Here is a 17,316-nt window from a genome sequence, read left to right on the forward strand (position 1 = left end):
ATAATCATTTATACTTACGCCTATGCCGAGTCCTTTATGCTTTACCAAAAACCACACCCATGTCGTGTCAGCAAACAAACACAGACCCCTCCTCCGTTTACCTCAATCGCAGCACTGATTGGGTACACGGCGTTCGAAGGCGTTGCTCGATTTTATGATACTATAGAGAACCAATCTACTGAAAAGAATCATTAGTCCTACAACATACGTGAGCGATTGAACACAAAACAATTCTGTATTTTACTAGTGATGATGTAAATATGGTCGTGCCTCAGGGTTCTGTCACAAAGCCGTGTATTATGGCACATACACCGCTAAAATCGTTCACGATAAACTCTATCTTACCAGAAACGGCGCTAGATGTTCGTGAAACTTCTGAGCCTGAAGATGAGTGCTGCATGAAGCAAGAGACTTTGTCGGATGCGGAAGTGAGTGATTGTGATTCGGACTTGGACGTTACCGGTACTACCCCGCCTCTGGATTGCTCTAACAAGTCGGCTGATGAAGAGGAGAGCCAAAAAGACGGTAAGTTTTTTATCTCTTAATTGTAAAGTCTCAAAAAAACTTTGAAATAAACAAAAAGATGAATTTCTAAGTTGTAGTGTCTGCAGTCATTCACTAAACTTGAGAGTTGATTACTTTCTAACAATCCAGAGATTCAGATGAACTTAATTAGACAAAATGTTACAAAAATAGTCATATGTACCTATATATCTACCAAATTTTTCTGTAGTAGATAAAGTCATCAAAAAATACTTATACAGTTGACGTCTTGGGAGTCTAAGTCGTCGTTGCTTGGTTATTCAACTCTTGCTTAACAGCTCATTATTTTTATCTTTTTCAACATAACCTATTTTATATTGGGTATGTATTCGTTAGTTTTATACTCTGTTCCATTTTTATATTTTGTAGATATTTGTTAAAATAGTCTCTCCTCATAAAATATTTTACCGTATTCTCTCTAACAGAAAGTATTTTACTAATATTGATATTTCTATGCATGCTACTGAGGAGTCTATAGATTCGATAATAATTATTTCTTAATTCTCTATATAATTCAAAAAATACTTACGTCTATTGCTTAACTAAAATCGTTTGACAAATTAAGTAGAAAAAAATATAGCAGAGTTCAGTTACAGAGAAAATATTAAAATATCTACCAAAAAACTTAATAACCGAAAAAATAAGAATAATAAAACTGATTATGAGTGACTAGCAAGTAAAAATATACATTTACTGAAACAGTGAACAAAAAAAAAATGAAAAAGGAAACGGAGTGAGACAAGGCAACTTGTTATCAACTATATTCTTTTTTAAATATATTCAAAATGATATAATAAAAAGTTGTGGAACAATAACGATAAAGAATAATACAAAGCAGCTGATATAACTATTATAGTGGCAACCAAGAAGAAAATAGTACAACTAGCCATCCTTGAACCTGAAATCCAAGCTGTTAAAGAATTATTTTTTTCTTCTTTCAGTGGGTACCCTGTCTAAATATCGATCATAATCGCAATAATAACCTTGTTCACGGCAACTCGAAACAGATTAGCGGAAGTATTTTGATACCACCCTCGGAGATGTCGGAGCCAGGATGTTTTCTTCGGCCTGGGCCTGTTCTTACGGCGATCATGCCTGAAGTATGAGGTGTAGAAGGTTTTACCCCTCTGGAGGTCTCATCACATGACCGAAATATTGTAACTTTCGAATTTTTATTGTTTTTGATATTTACTTCCTGTTTTTCATTCGGTGTCTCAAATAGTGTTCAAAACTATTTCTTTTTCGATCAACTCAACTTATTCGTGGTTAAATCCGCATCTCAGAGGCCTCCAATTTTTTCATTACTGTTTCTGTAAGAATCCAGCTCTCCATGCCATACAGCAATGTGGAGAATATGTAGCAGCGTATTAATATGATTTTAAGGTTCAATGTAGTATTTCTATTAATGAGAATTTTTCTTTAGTTTATAGAAGGCGGCTCTGGCTTTTTCAATATGTATTCTTAGTTCTTTGCTCATATTCCAGTTATCTTTATTATTAGTGACCAAATAGGTGATATTGTGGATTCTTTCTAACTTTATTGCATACTCCACACGCTCTGATATTCATTGGTTGTAACTTTGTTTAGCTGACAACCATTAGTTTTGTCAATGTTATGATGATGTATGAATTTTTAGACCATATTTATTACATGTTTTGGTTACCTTGTTTATAAGTGGTTGTAACTCTTTTTCATTGAAAGCAATCAGTACCGTATCGTCTGCGTATCTAAGATTATTAACATTAATCCCATTGAGTTTAAGGCTTCTCTAAAAATAAATTCGGAGTATATATGTAAGATAAAAAAGCAGAGGCGATAAAATACACCCTTGCCTCACTCCGCGTCGTATTTCCACTGCTTCTGTCGTGTTCTGACAAATTCGTATGTTTGCATATCGATGCCAACACAAATTTTTAATAATGCGGAGGTTTTGGTCATCAATTCCTACCTGTTTCAAACACCGAGAAGTTTGTCGTGAGTGAACTGATCAAAGGCGTTGTCGAAGTCGATAAAACACATATATTCCAGTTGTTCTATAATATATCTACATCTTTGAACCATGACCTGCAAAATGAATAATGCTTCTCTGGTTCCAAGGTTGTTTCTGAAATCAAACTGTTTTTCGTTTGTTGTCAATTCTCAAGTGCAGTACTCTTAAGAAAATTTTCAATACATGGCTCATCAGACTGATACTGCGACGATCGCTACATTGTTTAGCGTTTTTTTTTCGGTATCGTTACAAATGTTGACAGCAGCCAGTCTGTTGGTATATGCCCTGTTTCGTATATTTTATTGAAGAGGTTCTAAAGATAATACCTTTATCGTCGAGTAGTTTGATTATTTCGCTGGGAATTTCATCTGGACCGGTTGCTTTCCTAGTATTCGGTAGTTGTATAGCTCTTTTCATTTCATCGAAGGTTATGTTTGGACCAGTCGATATATTCTCAATTTGAATTTTTGTTCTTTCGTCATGAAACAGTTCCTCAATATATTTCTTCCATCTTCTTCCAGTTTGTCGTTTGTCTTGTTAATTGACTATAATACTTCCTTGCTATCAAGTAAACTACTTGCCGTTGACCTATATGGTCCAGTTATTTCTGGCACATTTTGTACATATTAAACTTTTTTTTTCTACAGATTTTTTTATTTCAAGACATTTGCTACTTTACCATTTTTCTTTTGCATCTTGGGTTTTCCTTCTGATTTCTTTATTGATTTTGTTGTATTCTTCAGTTTTTTTTATTTTTTCTGTTTTCGTGTGTTTTGAATTAGTCCCAATATTTCATCAGTCATCCATTGTTGTCTATGTTTATTAATAGTTTTATACTTTTGCATGATGGTTTTGATCTGGTTCCAGTGGTCTTGGACGTTATGTGTTTCTTTCGATTTTTCAAACTTCTTTCCTATCTCGTGTACAATAAATTTCTTGGCTATTATCTCGAATACAGTCAGTTAATATTCGGTTAGTCATTAATAAGTTATGATCTGAGGGAACATCTGTTCCAGGTAGTGTTTTAGTTTTCTGGATTTAATTTCGTTATCTTTTAGTAATTGTTATATAATCGATTTGATTTCTTATACTCTTCTCTTTAATATCTGCTGATGACTTCCAAATGTATAAACGACGCTTGGATAGTTTGAAGAATGTATTTGTCACACATAAATTGTTTCCTACGCAGAATTCTACAAAACAATCTCTTCTGTCATTACGTTATCCAAGTCCGAAATTGCCTACAATGTTTTCCTGTCTACCTTTTCTTACTTTGGCATTGAAGTCCTCCATTTTTATAATAATATCGTTATTTTTCATATGACTCATTACCCTCTTTACATCATCATAAAATTTGTGTCATCTTCACTATTGCTAGCCGTGGGCGCATAAACTTGGACCTGATTAATATCCACTGGATTTGAGTTCAATTGCATCATGATGACTCTGTCCCTGATTTAATACAACTATAATACTTATAGAGACTTATTGTACAATTAATGCCACATCATTCCTGTGGCTATTGCCTTCTTATCCGGAGCAGAATACGTCATGGTCATGTATTCTACATTTACCAGTAACCGGTCAACGCATTTCGTTTATCCCAAGAACTCATATGTTGACCCTTTTTCACGTACGGTGTTTTGTGTCTTACTTGGCTCTTAGAGACTTCTCCCATTCCATGTGCCTATTCTTATGCCTAAATGTATTCTTATTTCTTTTCTATTGCAAGAGTTATTGTTGAAGAAATAAAAAATATAAATGTCTGTAGAAAAAAGAAAATCAGTAAAATAAATTAATCTCGATAAATACAAACAAGAATATGAAAACGTTTATCTAAATAGTTCAGGTCATTAGATAATGAAACCAATAAAATAATATATATTTTCCTTTTAAAAGGATTAGGTTCCATTCTCACCTCGTTTTCAAGTTTCAACTTATCTTTTCTACCTCTTTTCTCGCATCTTATTACTATGATCTCTCCAAAATAGCTTCGCTGCTCCAGCCTTTCTCTCTACACGTACTCTCGGTCCTCCTTTCATATCTTGACTTGTAATTGTATCCCTAAAGTTTTCCATTAGCTTTTAATAGTTTACTTTAAGTTGTTTTTGAGAATTTTGGAGTTGTTGATGTTTCTGTTGTGAATTCTGTAACGGAAGTAATTATAGGTCTTATGTCGGCCGAGATGAGAGATTTGTTAAAAAAATCTATATGCAAAGAAATAATGGGAAACAAATAATTCGGTTTCAGAGAAGGATTAGAAACAAGGGAAGCTTTATTTTTATTGTTAATATTGTTCCAAACATCAGGGAAAGCGCAGGAATCAATTAACGTCTGCTTTATGGATTATGAAAAGGCGTTTGATAGGGTCCAATACGATAGGCTGTTTGAATATGTAGAAATGATGCGAATAGATAATAGATGATGAATGGGGGATATATTGCAAACAAAAAGCCTCCATTCTGGTAGACGATAACAAAGATCTTTAATTCTTGATAGACCAAGTCACTATGGAATAAAAACTGCTAGATTCGAACTGGCATAAATTCATAAAAAACAAATCTACTTGTGGTAAGTAAATAAGACATTGTCCCGTTGCAAATAATAATTAATAATCATTATTTGCATAATTATTATAAATAAACTCATTATAATGAGTCTATTACAAAAGTTAAAAAATTTTAAATACTTAGGATGCTTGATAACGATACACTAAATTCTGATTAAAAAATTAGTCCCTCTTGTATTATCTTGTTTATTAGAAAAATATCGACAAATTGTCATGGGGTCTACCAACGCTTAAATCTGAGCACGGTACTCAAAGAAGAAGTACCGTTATTTAAATAAACAAAAAATCTACAGATTGCATATCCGCCGAAATCAACATAATAGTATAAAATGCAAATTAATTAATAATTAAGTACCTAATGTTTGTATACTTCAGAGATAACAGACTTGACGTGAGAGAAAAACAACAAATAAAGATTTTTGAAAGAAAAGTAATAAATAAATTATATCATCAAACATACTAAACAAAAACATAGCAATATAATGAAATACAAGGAATGATAAAAAATGGTAGACCTAGAGTAATTAAAATATACAGGATAAGACAGTCCTCCTCCTCAGTCCTAATCCCTTTTGGGATGTGGTAACACCATCAGACCTTTACAGTTTTTTCACGATTTCCTTCCATCCTTCCCTGTCCTGGGCTAGTTGTTTGGCTTCATGTAACCCTTGGTTAATCAATATTTTTGTTTGATATACCCAATGGCTTGGAGATCTTCCCCTAGGTCTTTTTCCTTCAACTCTACCCTCGACTATCAGTTTTTCCATCGTACCTATTCTTCTAGCAATGTGTCCAAATACTGCAAATATCTCTGTTGTATTTGTTTAAGCAATCTATCTTTCATTTTAAGTTGTTCTTATATCAATACGTTAGTGCAATGATCAATCCAGGATATTCTTAACATGCGGCGGTATACCCACATTTCAAAAACGTCTAGTTTATTTTTATCCGCTTTCTTTAAGGTCCACGTTTCGGATGCACATGTGGCTATGGGAAAAATGAGTCCCCTTAGCCTTAGTTTTGTGTGTATTGTTATGCTAGAATTTTTCCAAATTGTTACCAGTTTCATCATAGCTGTTCTAGCAATAGTCAACCTTATACGTATCTCTCTGTCACACCCTCCGTCATTTGTTATTAGGGACCCCAGGTATATGAAACTATTTACTACTTCAAAGCCTTCAATTTCTTTAATGTGTTGAAGATTATTCCGAGCTCTGCCTACTATCATGATCTTTGTCTTACTCCTATTTAGCTTTAGTCCATATGTTTGGCTTTTCTCCTCCAGACATCTCATTATGTCTTCAATTTCTTCTTGATTTGCCCCGATTATTAAAGTGTCAGTAGCATATCTCAAGTTACTGATTTTTTGACCTCCCACTGATATTCCACCCTTCCATCCGTCTAGTACCTTTCGCATAAAGTGTTCGCTGTAGATATTAAACAGAGTTGGCGCGATTATGCATCCCTGCCTGATACCTGCCTCTGTTCTGAAATGATCGGAATGGGTGTTGTTTATTTTTACTGTGGGCTTATTATTTTTATATAGACTTCTAATTAGTTGAATTAAGTAATGGGGTGTTCCCATTTCCGCCAGTATGGACCATAGCTGCTGCCATTTGACTTTATCGAAGGACTTTGTGTAATCCACAAAGCACATAACCATAGGAGTATTGAATTCACGAGTTTTTTCGATTAGCTGTCTGACATTAAGGATGTGTTCTCTTGTGCCTTTTCCTGGGACAAATCCCGCTTGTTCTTCTGATATCTTAGGTAATAGAAATGCTTTTAGTCTTTCATGTATTACATGAAGTAGAACCTTGCTTGCATGGGATATTAGAGTTACCGTTCTGTAGTTGCTGCAATCTAGCGGAGTTCCTTTTTTGAATATAGGGATGAAAGTGGATGTTGTCCAGTCGTTGAGCCACTCTTCGGTTTCCCAAACCTTTTTGCAGATTATATGCACAACATTTACTTTAACATCTCCAGTCTCTTTTAAAACTTCTGCGATGATCTGGTCTGCGCGCCAGGAGATTTTCTATTTTTTAACTTTTTGATTGTTTTTTCTACCTCTGACTTTAGAATGTTTGGTTCTCTCTCTGCAGTGAACTCGTCGTGATTTGCATTCTGGGGATCATCTGCATATAGACCTTGACAATATTTTCTCCATACCTCCGCAATCCCTTTCTCGTTATTTATAATATGTTGGTTTTGATCCATTATTGTTTGTGTAATTGGTTTAAATTCCCTGGATAGATATCGGACTTTGTTATATAGTTCATGGGATTCATACCAGTTTGCATGTCTCTGGAGTTCTTCGCATTCTTCATTTATATGTTTATTGTTATTATCCCTACATGCTCTTTTAATTTCTTTATTTAACCTTGCTAATTCGTTTTTGTTGCTGTCGTTTTGATATATGAGAGATTTAATTCTCCTTCGCTCTTCTAGAAGTTGCAATAATACAGTACCTATAGGCTAATCTTATGTGCATAGAAAACACATTGTTTAAGAACAATATAGGTAGATACTGCGAATTCAATAAGTAGTAGAACAGATAAAATATGGATGTACCAAACATAAGAAAAAGTAAAGGTATGTAGGATAAATAATGAAAACTAATATATTAATAGGTATCTCATTATCATATTATTTAGATTGAGAACTAGTTTTGGGATCAAGAAACACAGATATTATCTACAGTCCATCTAATTTACAAACCGTTGCACGTCATCGGCGTCATAGCCCGTGACGTCACATGATACCAACACGAAATATTTAGGCGGTAGGTGTGTTCTTTTTTAGAATCACTTTGCCGAGTACAGTGGCATTACAGCCACTAGACATATTTTATTATATACGCGTAGAACTAATATTTAAAGATTTCTATTAATGTTAACTTAAAAGAAATAGACAACAATATGTTTCATTTAATTTGTATAAATGCATTATAAAGCGTTTTTATGAAGAACATTTGTTCGGAACACACTGTAACTGTAATCCAACGAAGGTGAAATTTTGGCATAAATTGGTAACACTTATTTGATAGTTGCGGTGTTGACACTTTTTGTACTTTATTATTTTAAATTTTAAAGTGAATACCTCTTGTTTTATATTTTTACCTATTTAATAAAATCTGTTCTTTTAAGAACATAATTAGTGTGTTTTATTTCAAAAATGTCACGTAAGAATTTAAATAGTCGTTGTAAAGAGTATAATAATAATTATGTGACCTATTTGATTTAAAATGGATTCAGGATTTTTTTATACTTTTGCAACTATGTCAACTTTGATCTCTGACGTGCAACGGTTTGTAAATTAGATGGACTGTATATAACTTTCTTCAATGTTATGATTGTGAAATGTATAAACTACTGAAAATCACCCACATGCTATATACAGACATAAAAAATAAACAAACAGAGATTTAGAACAAGCCAAAAAGCTATAGAAAAACTCTTCGTCTTCTTCTTTTTCTTGTAGGACATAGTCCTGTTTCTTCTATCATACAGCCTTTGTGATGTTAATGTCCAGCTGTCATACCACCCCATCGGGGTTCTACTAGTTGTCTTTGTTTACTTTGGCTACTCTTTGTATTGTGTCCATGTGTTTTTCTTCCTTTTGCGATTCTTCCTAGATCCACTTTCTCGATATGGTCCCTCCATTTGCGGCGTCAGGCTCGTGACCATCCCATCATATCCTGGACTCCAGTTTCTCTTAATATGTCCTCATTTCTTATTCTATCTCTGAGATAAATTTTTATTATAATTATTAATACTTTTATTTCTGTAGTTATTATTAATATTTTTGTAAGCGGTATTTAGCTTTTGCTTCCTCTGAAAATGTTAGTACTGATCTTATACATGCGTTATATATCCGAATTTTGCTCTGTGCTGTCATATATTTGTTTCTCCACATGAAACCCTCAAGTATCCCGATATTCTGTTTGCCTTGTTGACGTATTTTTTACTTCCTTTGCAGTATACCTATCATCCTCCTCCTTCTCATTCCTTGAACCCTTGTCACGGCGTGGTGACACTCTATTAATTATTAGCTTGCTGCCTCTATTGGCTGCGATCCTGTGTCGTATGGACGGCTTCGTGTAGGGATTTTTCACCAGAGTCTTTATTTGGTCTAGCCATCGTGTTGGAGATCTTCCTCTTGGTCTTTATCTATTTAGAGGTAATTGAAATTCACGACTTATTCTATTATGTGTTCATTTATCATCAGTTTACATCTTATTGGGTTTCGCCTATAACCATTGACTGGGTCTTTCCGTGGGATATTAACATGTTCAACTTGAGTGCTGTTACCTATATTGAATCTATAGAGTAGGCGCTGGAGGTCGACCTCATTTTCTCCCATGATTATTGCATCATCTTCATAGAAGAGAATACTCAAAGCTCAGTTTACTTGAGCTTTAAGTATCCTCTTCTGTGCGGATGATTGATGTTGTAGCTAATGTTGGTTTCATTGTTTATTTCTTCCATCAGACTATGTCCAATTTTTATTCGTATTTTATTGCGACTGTTAAGTTCCCTGATTATGGCTATGTGTTTTTAATTGGCTATTTCTGTTTCATAATTTGGATTACGTCTTTCAGTCGTACTTTGACAAACTCTTTGGTGAGATCCAGAAAGAATAGGAAAAGGGGTTTTCTGAATTATGTGGACTTCTTTACTAGTTGCCGTAATAAAATATAAAGATCGAGTCTGTTGTAGATCTATTTTAACGTAAATGTAGTAAAGAAGGTTTTAGTCACATAACTATCTGAATAACTTCGGAGAATAGACGGATCACAGACGACAAAAAAGAAAAACTCAAAAATTGAAAATTACTGGATGGAAACTAACAATAATAAATTTCTGCAATATAATAAGCCAGCATTTCTTATAACTACTTAGCTAAGGACTATTTTGTATGCCTATGAAGCAATAATTAAAGCAGAAAATGAGAGTGACTTGCAGAGAAATCTGCACCAAATTTATTCCACTGTCTTACAACATAATATGCCAATTTCAATAGCAAAAAAAACCAATATTATCTTAAAACAGTCTATTAGATGCAAATTGATAATTGAAAACAAAACAATTGAACAAGTTACGGAGTTTGACTATCTAGTAATGAAATAATCTACTGACGGCAACATAGAAGAAGAGTTAAAGCAACAAATATGTAAAGTGAGCAGAACATCAGGGTGTCCAAATGACTTTTTTTGTTTGGAAAAATATATTTTAACCAACAGAAGTAAAATCCAGAATATCCAAAGCGGTTGTTATATCGGTAATGTCGTACAATGCTGAGACTTGATTTGGCATAAATGTAACACAATGTTATTGGAAACAGCAGCGATGAGAGTAGTTCGCAAAATAATAAGAAAAACGGAGGACAGATCACAAAATAAAAACATAAGGTATATACAGCATCAAAGAGAGATAAATCACTCACTGAAATAAGATCAACAAAAAAGACAAGAAAACGAAGATTAGGCAACTTATGAAACCAACAAATGATCCGAAAGATAATATGGCCATGGGAATATCAGCATATGGGAAAAAGACTGGAAAAATTTACGATTGTGCTAATAAAACCTCGTGTAGGTTTTAATCTAGTAGGATCAACTTTTTATTGTATAGTAATATGTAGTATATAAACTTAACCAACAATATAAACTCAATTTTAGGATTTTACGTAATCTTTCGGAAGTGTTTTCTGGTAAACATGCTAATTCCTTCGGTTTTATGTCCGTGCTAATATTGTTTTTAGTTTTAAATCATTTAAATACGAAACGATTTCATTTTTATTTCATTTATTCCATATTCAAATAGATATTTAACAAGTCAATATTTTTTGAAATATTTTTGTGCGAACATAAAAACAAAACCATCAAGTTTATTTTTGGTACACTAACATTTGTACTTATTTGTGTATATTAGAGGTTTTGCTTTAAATTATTTATGGAATATATATACCAAAACAATAACGTATTGCTATTTTAATTACAATTGAGCATTAGTATATTTCATCGTTATTGCTTCGTTTGATTAAGTCTTATAGGTTGTATTTTTTTTATAATATTAATAATCAATAATAAATATCTTGTACTATAGAAATGTTTTAATATTTGGCAAATATGTAGATTCCATGTTATTTTTATCTGCGAATGCTGTAATTAATGCTATGTGAATATTTACTGCCAATTTCTTGAAGCAAAAACATAACGAGGATGTCAAAAACGAAAATGGAGAACTGATGATAAACTTCTGCACGAATAATGAACTAAGAATAAACAAAACATTTTTTGCCCACAGAGACCAACACAAATATACATTTAATAACACCCGTGGACAAAGATCTATGACAGATTATGTTATAAGCAACAGAGAAATAACTCCATCGAAAGTAATCGACGTAAGATGCCTTAACTCAGCAGATGTAGGTAGCGACCGTAGCCCAGTATTATGTAAAATAAGAATCATCCTGAAATACTTCCCATCCAAGTGAGCGGCGCCAACGCAAACAAAAATCAATGTCGAAGAACTTAATTCGGAATACGGAATACGAAAGCCTTTTTACACATTCAGAAAGAAACATGGGTAGACTACTTTTGATCCCTATTTGCTAAAAGATAATGAACTACCAACACCAGAGGTGACGACAAACGAAGAAATAAATATTGAGGAGGAAGAGGTAAAGGAAGCACTAAGAAAATTAAAAAATAGAAAATCACCATGATAGGACAGGAACGAACAAACTCCTAAACTACGGAGGACCAGATCTGAATAAACAACTATTAAAACTAATCCAAAAAATAAAAGAACAAAACAGAATTCCTCAAGAATGAAGATCAAGCATCCTAATACCTGTCTTTACAAAGGAAGGCAAATCGGACCCGGAAAATTACAGAGGAATTAGTTTATTAAACACAACACTGAAATTAACAACCAAAGTGATAACAAATAAACTGAATGAAATTATAACAGTAGTTAGTAGAAGTAGAAGAACAACAAGGTTTTAGGTCTGGAAGGTCATGAATCGACGCTATATTTATAATGAGGCAAGTGCAAGAGAAATTATTAGAATACAACAAACCGGCATATCTATGTTTCGTGGACCTTAAGAAAGCATTTGACAAAGTTAAATTAAAAGACGGTATCCACTTACTATACGCAAGAGTAATATAACCTGAACAATAAACAATAAAAGTAAAAGTAGAAGAAGTACTAACCGACCCTATTGAAGCTGACAATAGTATAAGACAGGGAGATTCCCTGAGTCCTCTATTGTTTAACCTGATTATGGATGAAATAATAAAAAAAGTAAGAACTAAAAAAGGATACCAAATGGGAGAAAAACAACATCTGTTAAGAAGATGCAATACTACTCTCTCAAAGTGAAGATGATTTACAACGTATGCTGTATCAATGTAATATAACCGCCAGAAAATTTAACATGCTAATTTTACCAAAAAAGACAAAATGCATGGTTACAACAGCAAATTTACTAAGATGTAAATTTGAGCTGGAAGGTCAGATAGTAGAACAAATGATGGAGTTTAAATACCTAGGCATCACATTATCTAGCTACGGAAAGGTCGAAACTGAAGTGGAAGATAGAAATGGATAGAAAAAAGTAAATAGAGCAAACAGAGCCGCAGGCTGCCTAAATGAAACCATATAGAGAAATAAAAATATCGGGAAAGAAACGAAAAACAGAATTTGCAAAACAGTCATCAGACCATTAATGACATACGCGGCAGAAACAAGACCTGACACAGAGAGGACAAAAAGGATGTTAGAAACAGCAGAGATGAAAACACTTGATGTTGAGAGACTTGAAAAATTGATGGTAAGACACTGTGGGACAGAGCTAGAAGTACAGATATACGACGTAGATGCAAGGTGGACAACATCAAGAACTGGGTAAGAAATAGAAGAGTAGAATGGAATGATCATTTAAGCCGAATGACCACAAATGGAGTAGTAAAGACGACAAGAGACGATTCTTCAGTAGAAAGACCACGAAAACGATGGAACGACAACTTACTGGAGGCATATTGAAAAACAGAGTCATGTCTATATAAAAAGGAAAAGAAAAAGAACGATAATTTTTTTAAATATAACTAGTTTCTTATTTTTCTTCTAGTGCTTATCCGTTATCGAACGTTAGCAGTTATTCTGACAATAATACTTTTATTTGTTGCTGATCTGAATAGTGGTGGATGTTGCATACCAGGTTCTTCAGTTCTTTATCCAGGATATTCGTCTTCTGCTAAAGTCTCTCTTACCTTGAACGTGTCCTTGCAGACTGCATTTTAATAATTTATATTTGGTTTTATTTCTCATAATGTGTCCCGAATATTTCAATTTTCTACCTTTTACTGTTCCCACTTTTCGAATGCTTCTAGCCTCTTTACTGTTGTCTCAGTCAAGGTCCAAGACTCTATCCGTATGAGTATATGTCGCATCGTAGCATGCTGGCTTTTTCAATTCTTGATTTTATTTCCTAAGAATGGTCCCACTATTTATTTTTTGACTTTTGTTTTTTGGTCTAAATTTTAGACCATATTTCTTACCAATTTCAACTACTTTGTTCATAAAAAGGTATAGTCCTTAAGCATATGACGGTATCATGTTTAACAGTATTCCTGCTTCTGTGTATTCGAGGACTTCTTGGAAATTTGCCTCTAAGTACACGTTGAATATGATAGGTCACAATATACATCCCAGTTGAATACTGCACAGAATTTTTATTTCTTCTGTTTTATCGTTGTTGACTTTAAAAGTAGCTAATTGACTGCAGTATAAATTTTTATTTATGCGCAGTTCCTTTCCGTTAATTCCACTATCTTCCATCATTTTATTGTATTGAACTTTGAAAAATGCCTTTTGATAATCAATAAATATTAAAAGTATATACATTACAGTTCACATCCCTACATCTTTGGAATAGCATCTGAATGCTAAATAAGTCATCTTTTGTTTTCAAACCTATCATACAACAAAATTGTGTTGGTGACCCTTGATCTTCGCAGATTTTGCATAATCTTCTCTGTATGATTTTTAAAAATAGTTTCTACACTTCAAGTCACTCATGAGACTTATTGTTCTGTAATCACATACTTTTCAGCCTCTGTTTTTTTGGCAGTACTATAAATTCTAATCTCAACCATTCTGTGGGTATTTTTTCAGTGTTATAAATATATCTTACTGAAAATGATAACTAATTCTTACTTGAAGTTCTCATCGAAGAGTTTGGTGATCTCTGATTAAACTTCATCTGGACCACAAGCTTTTCCATATTTAAGGAATAATATTGCTGCTTCCAGTTCTTCTTAAAGTATGTCCGGGCTTGTTTTCGTATATGTTATTTGTTGTTCTGTTTTTAGATCTGAAAACCATATTTTGTGTAATTTTTTTATAGTAATTTGATTTGCTCATAGAATTATCTACAATTATTCTCCCTTGGCCATTATTGATTTTTCCTTTTGATTTCTTTTTGAAATTTCCTGTTATTTCTTTGACCTTCTTGTAAACAAAATGTGTTTCGTTTGTGATATTTAAATATATCTGCAATTATCTTTGCGTTGTAATTTTTTTGCTTCTCTGATTTTTCTCCTAATCTGGTTTTTGATGGACCTAATCTGTGCGTATTATTTTTTTCTTTATTCTTTGCTCTTTTGTGTTTCTTCCATTAATTGCAGAATATCATCAGTCATCCAGGATTTTTCTTGCCTGTATTTTCTGTCAGTATTTCTTGCTGTTTACAGGTTTCGTGACTATGAATATTTTATTTACTTTTTTCTGTAACATATAAATATTACAATTTTTAACATCTTTTGATGATTTCCTGAGTCAGCATAAAAACCAAAAAACAAAAATAATGATCGTAGACAGAACCAATAATAATCCATCGCACATACATTAAGTAGCGAATTTCGAAGTGGTAGACAGATTTGTATACTTGGGCTCCCTAATAACCAACAATGGCGATTGTTCCTCAGAAATCAAGCGTAGACGGGCAATGGCCCAAATTACAAGAGCTAAATTAATAAAAATATGTAAATACCGAACAATAACGAGAAATACTAAGCTCAAGTTGGTCAATACCCTAATTTTTCCCATTGCTACATACGCAACTGAAACATGGATTCTCAAAAAAATCGATAGGATTAAAATCGAAGCCTCGGAAATGTGGGTCTATAGAAGAATTCTACGCAAGTCCTAAACATAGAAGACAGAACATAGAACCAACCTGTCAATTTTGGAAGAGCTTAATATATAAGCCAAGCTATTAAAAAAAGTAAACGGAGCATACCTAATTTACTTCAGCCATATATCTAGAGGAACAGGAACCATGGAACTATAGGTAGTAGAAACAAAAATGGAAGAAGACCGAAGACCAACAAGAAGATCTTCAACATGATAAGCAGACCAAATGAAGTCTCTTGTGGCAAAATCCCTACATGAAGCTGTCCATATGGCACAGGATCGCAGCCAATGGAGACAGCAAGCTAATGATCTTTAGAGTCTCACCACTCCCTGACAAGATAGGTGCGGTTGAGGAGGTAGCCCAAGTAATTAATTTTATAGAAAAATTAGAAAATTGAAATTATATCTAATAATTTTTATAAAAAAAAGGATTTGCTAATAGATTTTCTAAGATTACCAGGAAGGAGAAAAAAAAATATTATCTTAGTAGATATGTGCTTCAATAATATAGTCATTGGAGAAGCATAGGATAAAACGTCATGAGTTTATCCAGTGATATCCCGATGTTTCTTCTTTCAGGACTTTCATTTTTTTTAAATATAACTATAATATAAGGTTAGAGCAAGACTGCAATTCTGATTCATTTAACTCTAGGCCAGTGGAAGATCCTTACAAGATTTCGCATAAACTCCTTGAATTAGATTTACACTTTGGATATTTTCCCTTAATTGAAAAATTTAAAGATAATTTTTAAACATAATTCTGTAAACATAACTCTGTTTAGTGGGTGACTCATTTAGCTAGAGACAGAGAGAATGGGTGATGATGAAATAAATGAAAAACTATAAAAACGATTCTGAACAGTTGTTTTGAAAATTAAGACCTTTCAATAGAAATTGAAACAACCATCAAATAAGACTTAAGTGAAGCACAAATCCATGCATTTTGATATACCGATTAAACCGATTAAATTATAGATAATTATTAAATAATTATTTTGCAATATAAAGCTGGAATCAAAAATAATTTTAAAACAAACTAAAATGTTGTACATAGGTACAAATTTGATAACTTTATATTGAACAGACATTGACTATTCGTTTTTTATTTTCAGGAAAAGAGAAGAAACAAAATGAAAAGCCTCCTTATAGTTACAACGCGCTAATAATGATGGCAATAAGGAACAGCCCCGAAAAGCGGTTAACACTTAACGGCATTTACGAATACATAATGAAAAATTTCCCCTATTACAAGGATAACAAACAGGGGTGGCAGAACTCCATTAGGCACAATCTAAGTCTTAACAAATGCTTTGTAAAAGTTCCGAGACACTACGACGATCCTGGAAAAGGCAACTATTGGATGTTGGACCCATCTGCCGAAGATGTTTTTATTGGTATATACATTTCTTTAAATATTTTTGTCCATAAATATTTATGACTAAAAATTTAAATTTACATTTTTTTTTACTTTTTTAATAGTTCGATGTTTGTTTTAACACATTTGAGAGTTTTTTATTTATTGCCGTAATTTTATTGGCGCTTACAACACTTGGTTTTTATTACTTTTTTTATTATAAACCTTTACCCACAAATGAGCTTGTTTTTTGGGTTTTTTTTAGCAAATATCGTATCGGGTCGTCGTTTTATATTCGTCGACTTTAGCGCCAGCGGTTGAGTCTCTCTTTGGATCGACACATTACAACCTTAAGCAGATACTTTAACATTTTCCTTTCCCATTTAACGTCCTTGGACGCTTTGAGCAAGATTTTGTACCAATTTTCAGTAGTTTCTCTTCGTCTTTGAAAATATGACCTGTAGGGGGATCCAATCCCGTAGTTTACGGATGATCTAGGATGAGCTGTTTCTTTTATTTGTTTGATTTGTTTGTTCTTGGTCTTCTTCTTCTTTTTCCTTCTTGTATGTGGGGTTTAAAGCCTGTTTCTTCTTCAATAGTTGCCTAATAAATTGTTTAAATTATTGCACCATCTTTTTCTTGGTCTGCCA

General features: G+C 33.2%; 1 protein-coding gene across 1 annotated transcript in view; it reads left to right on the forward strand.

Moving 5' to 3' along the window:
* The first annotated feature begins 203 nt into the window (after positions 1–203).
* Positions 204–17,316, forward strand: part of LOC140439460 (fork head domain transcription factor slp2-like) — a 31,842-nt gene continuing 14,729 nt past the window's right edge. The window contains exons 1-2 of the mRNA XM_072529383.1: positions 204–525; positions 16,425–16,706. Of these exons, the coding sequence (XP_072385484.1) occupies positions 261–525; positions 16,425–16,706 (547 nt within the window). The 5' untranslated portion in view covers positions 204–260. The remainder of the gene's footprint in view (positions 526–16,424; positions 16,707–17,316) is intronic.

Source organism: Diabrotica undecimpunctata, chromosome 4 (assembly GCF_040954645.1).
Source record: "Diabrotica undecimpunctata isolate CICGRU chromosome 4, icDiaUnde3, whole genome shotgun sequence".
In the NCBI taxonomy this organism is placed as follows: domain Eukaryota; kingdom Metazoa; phylum Arthropoda; class Insecta; order Coleoptera; family Chrysomelidae; genus Diabrotica; species Diabrotica undecimpunctata.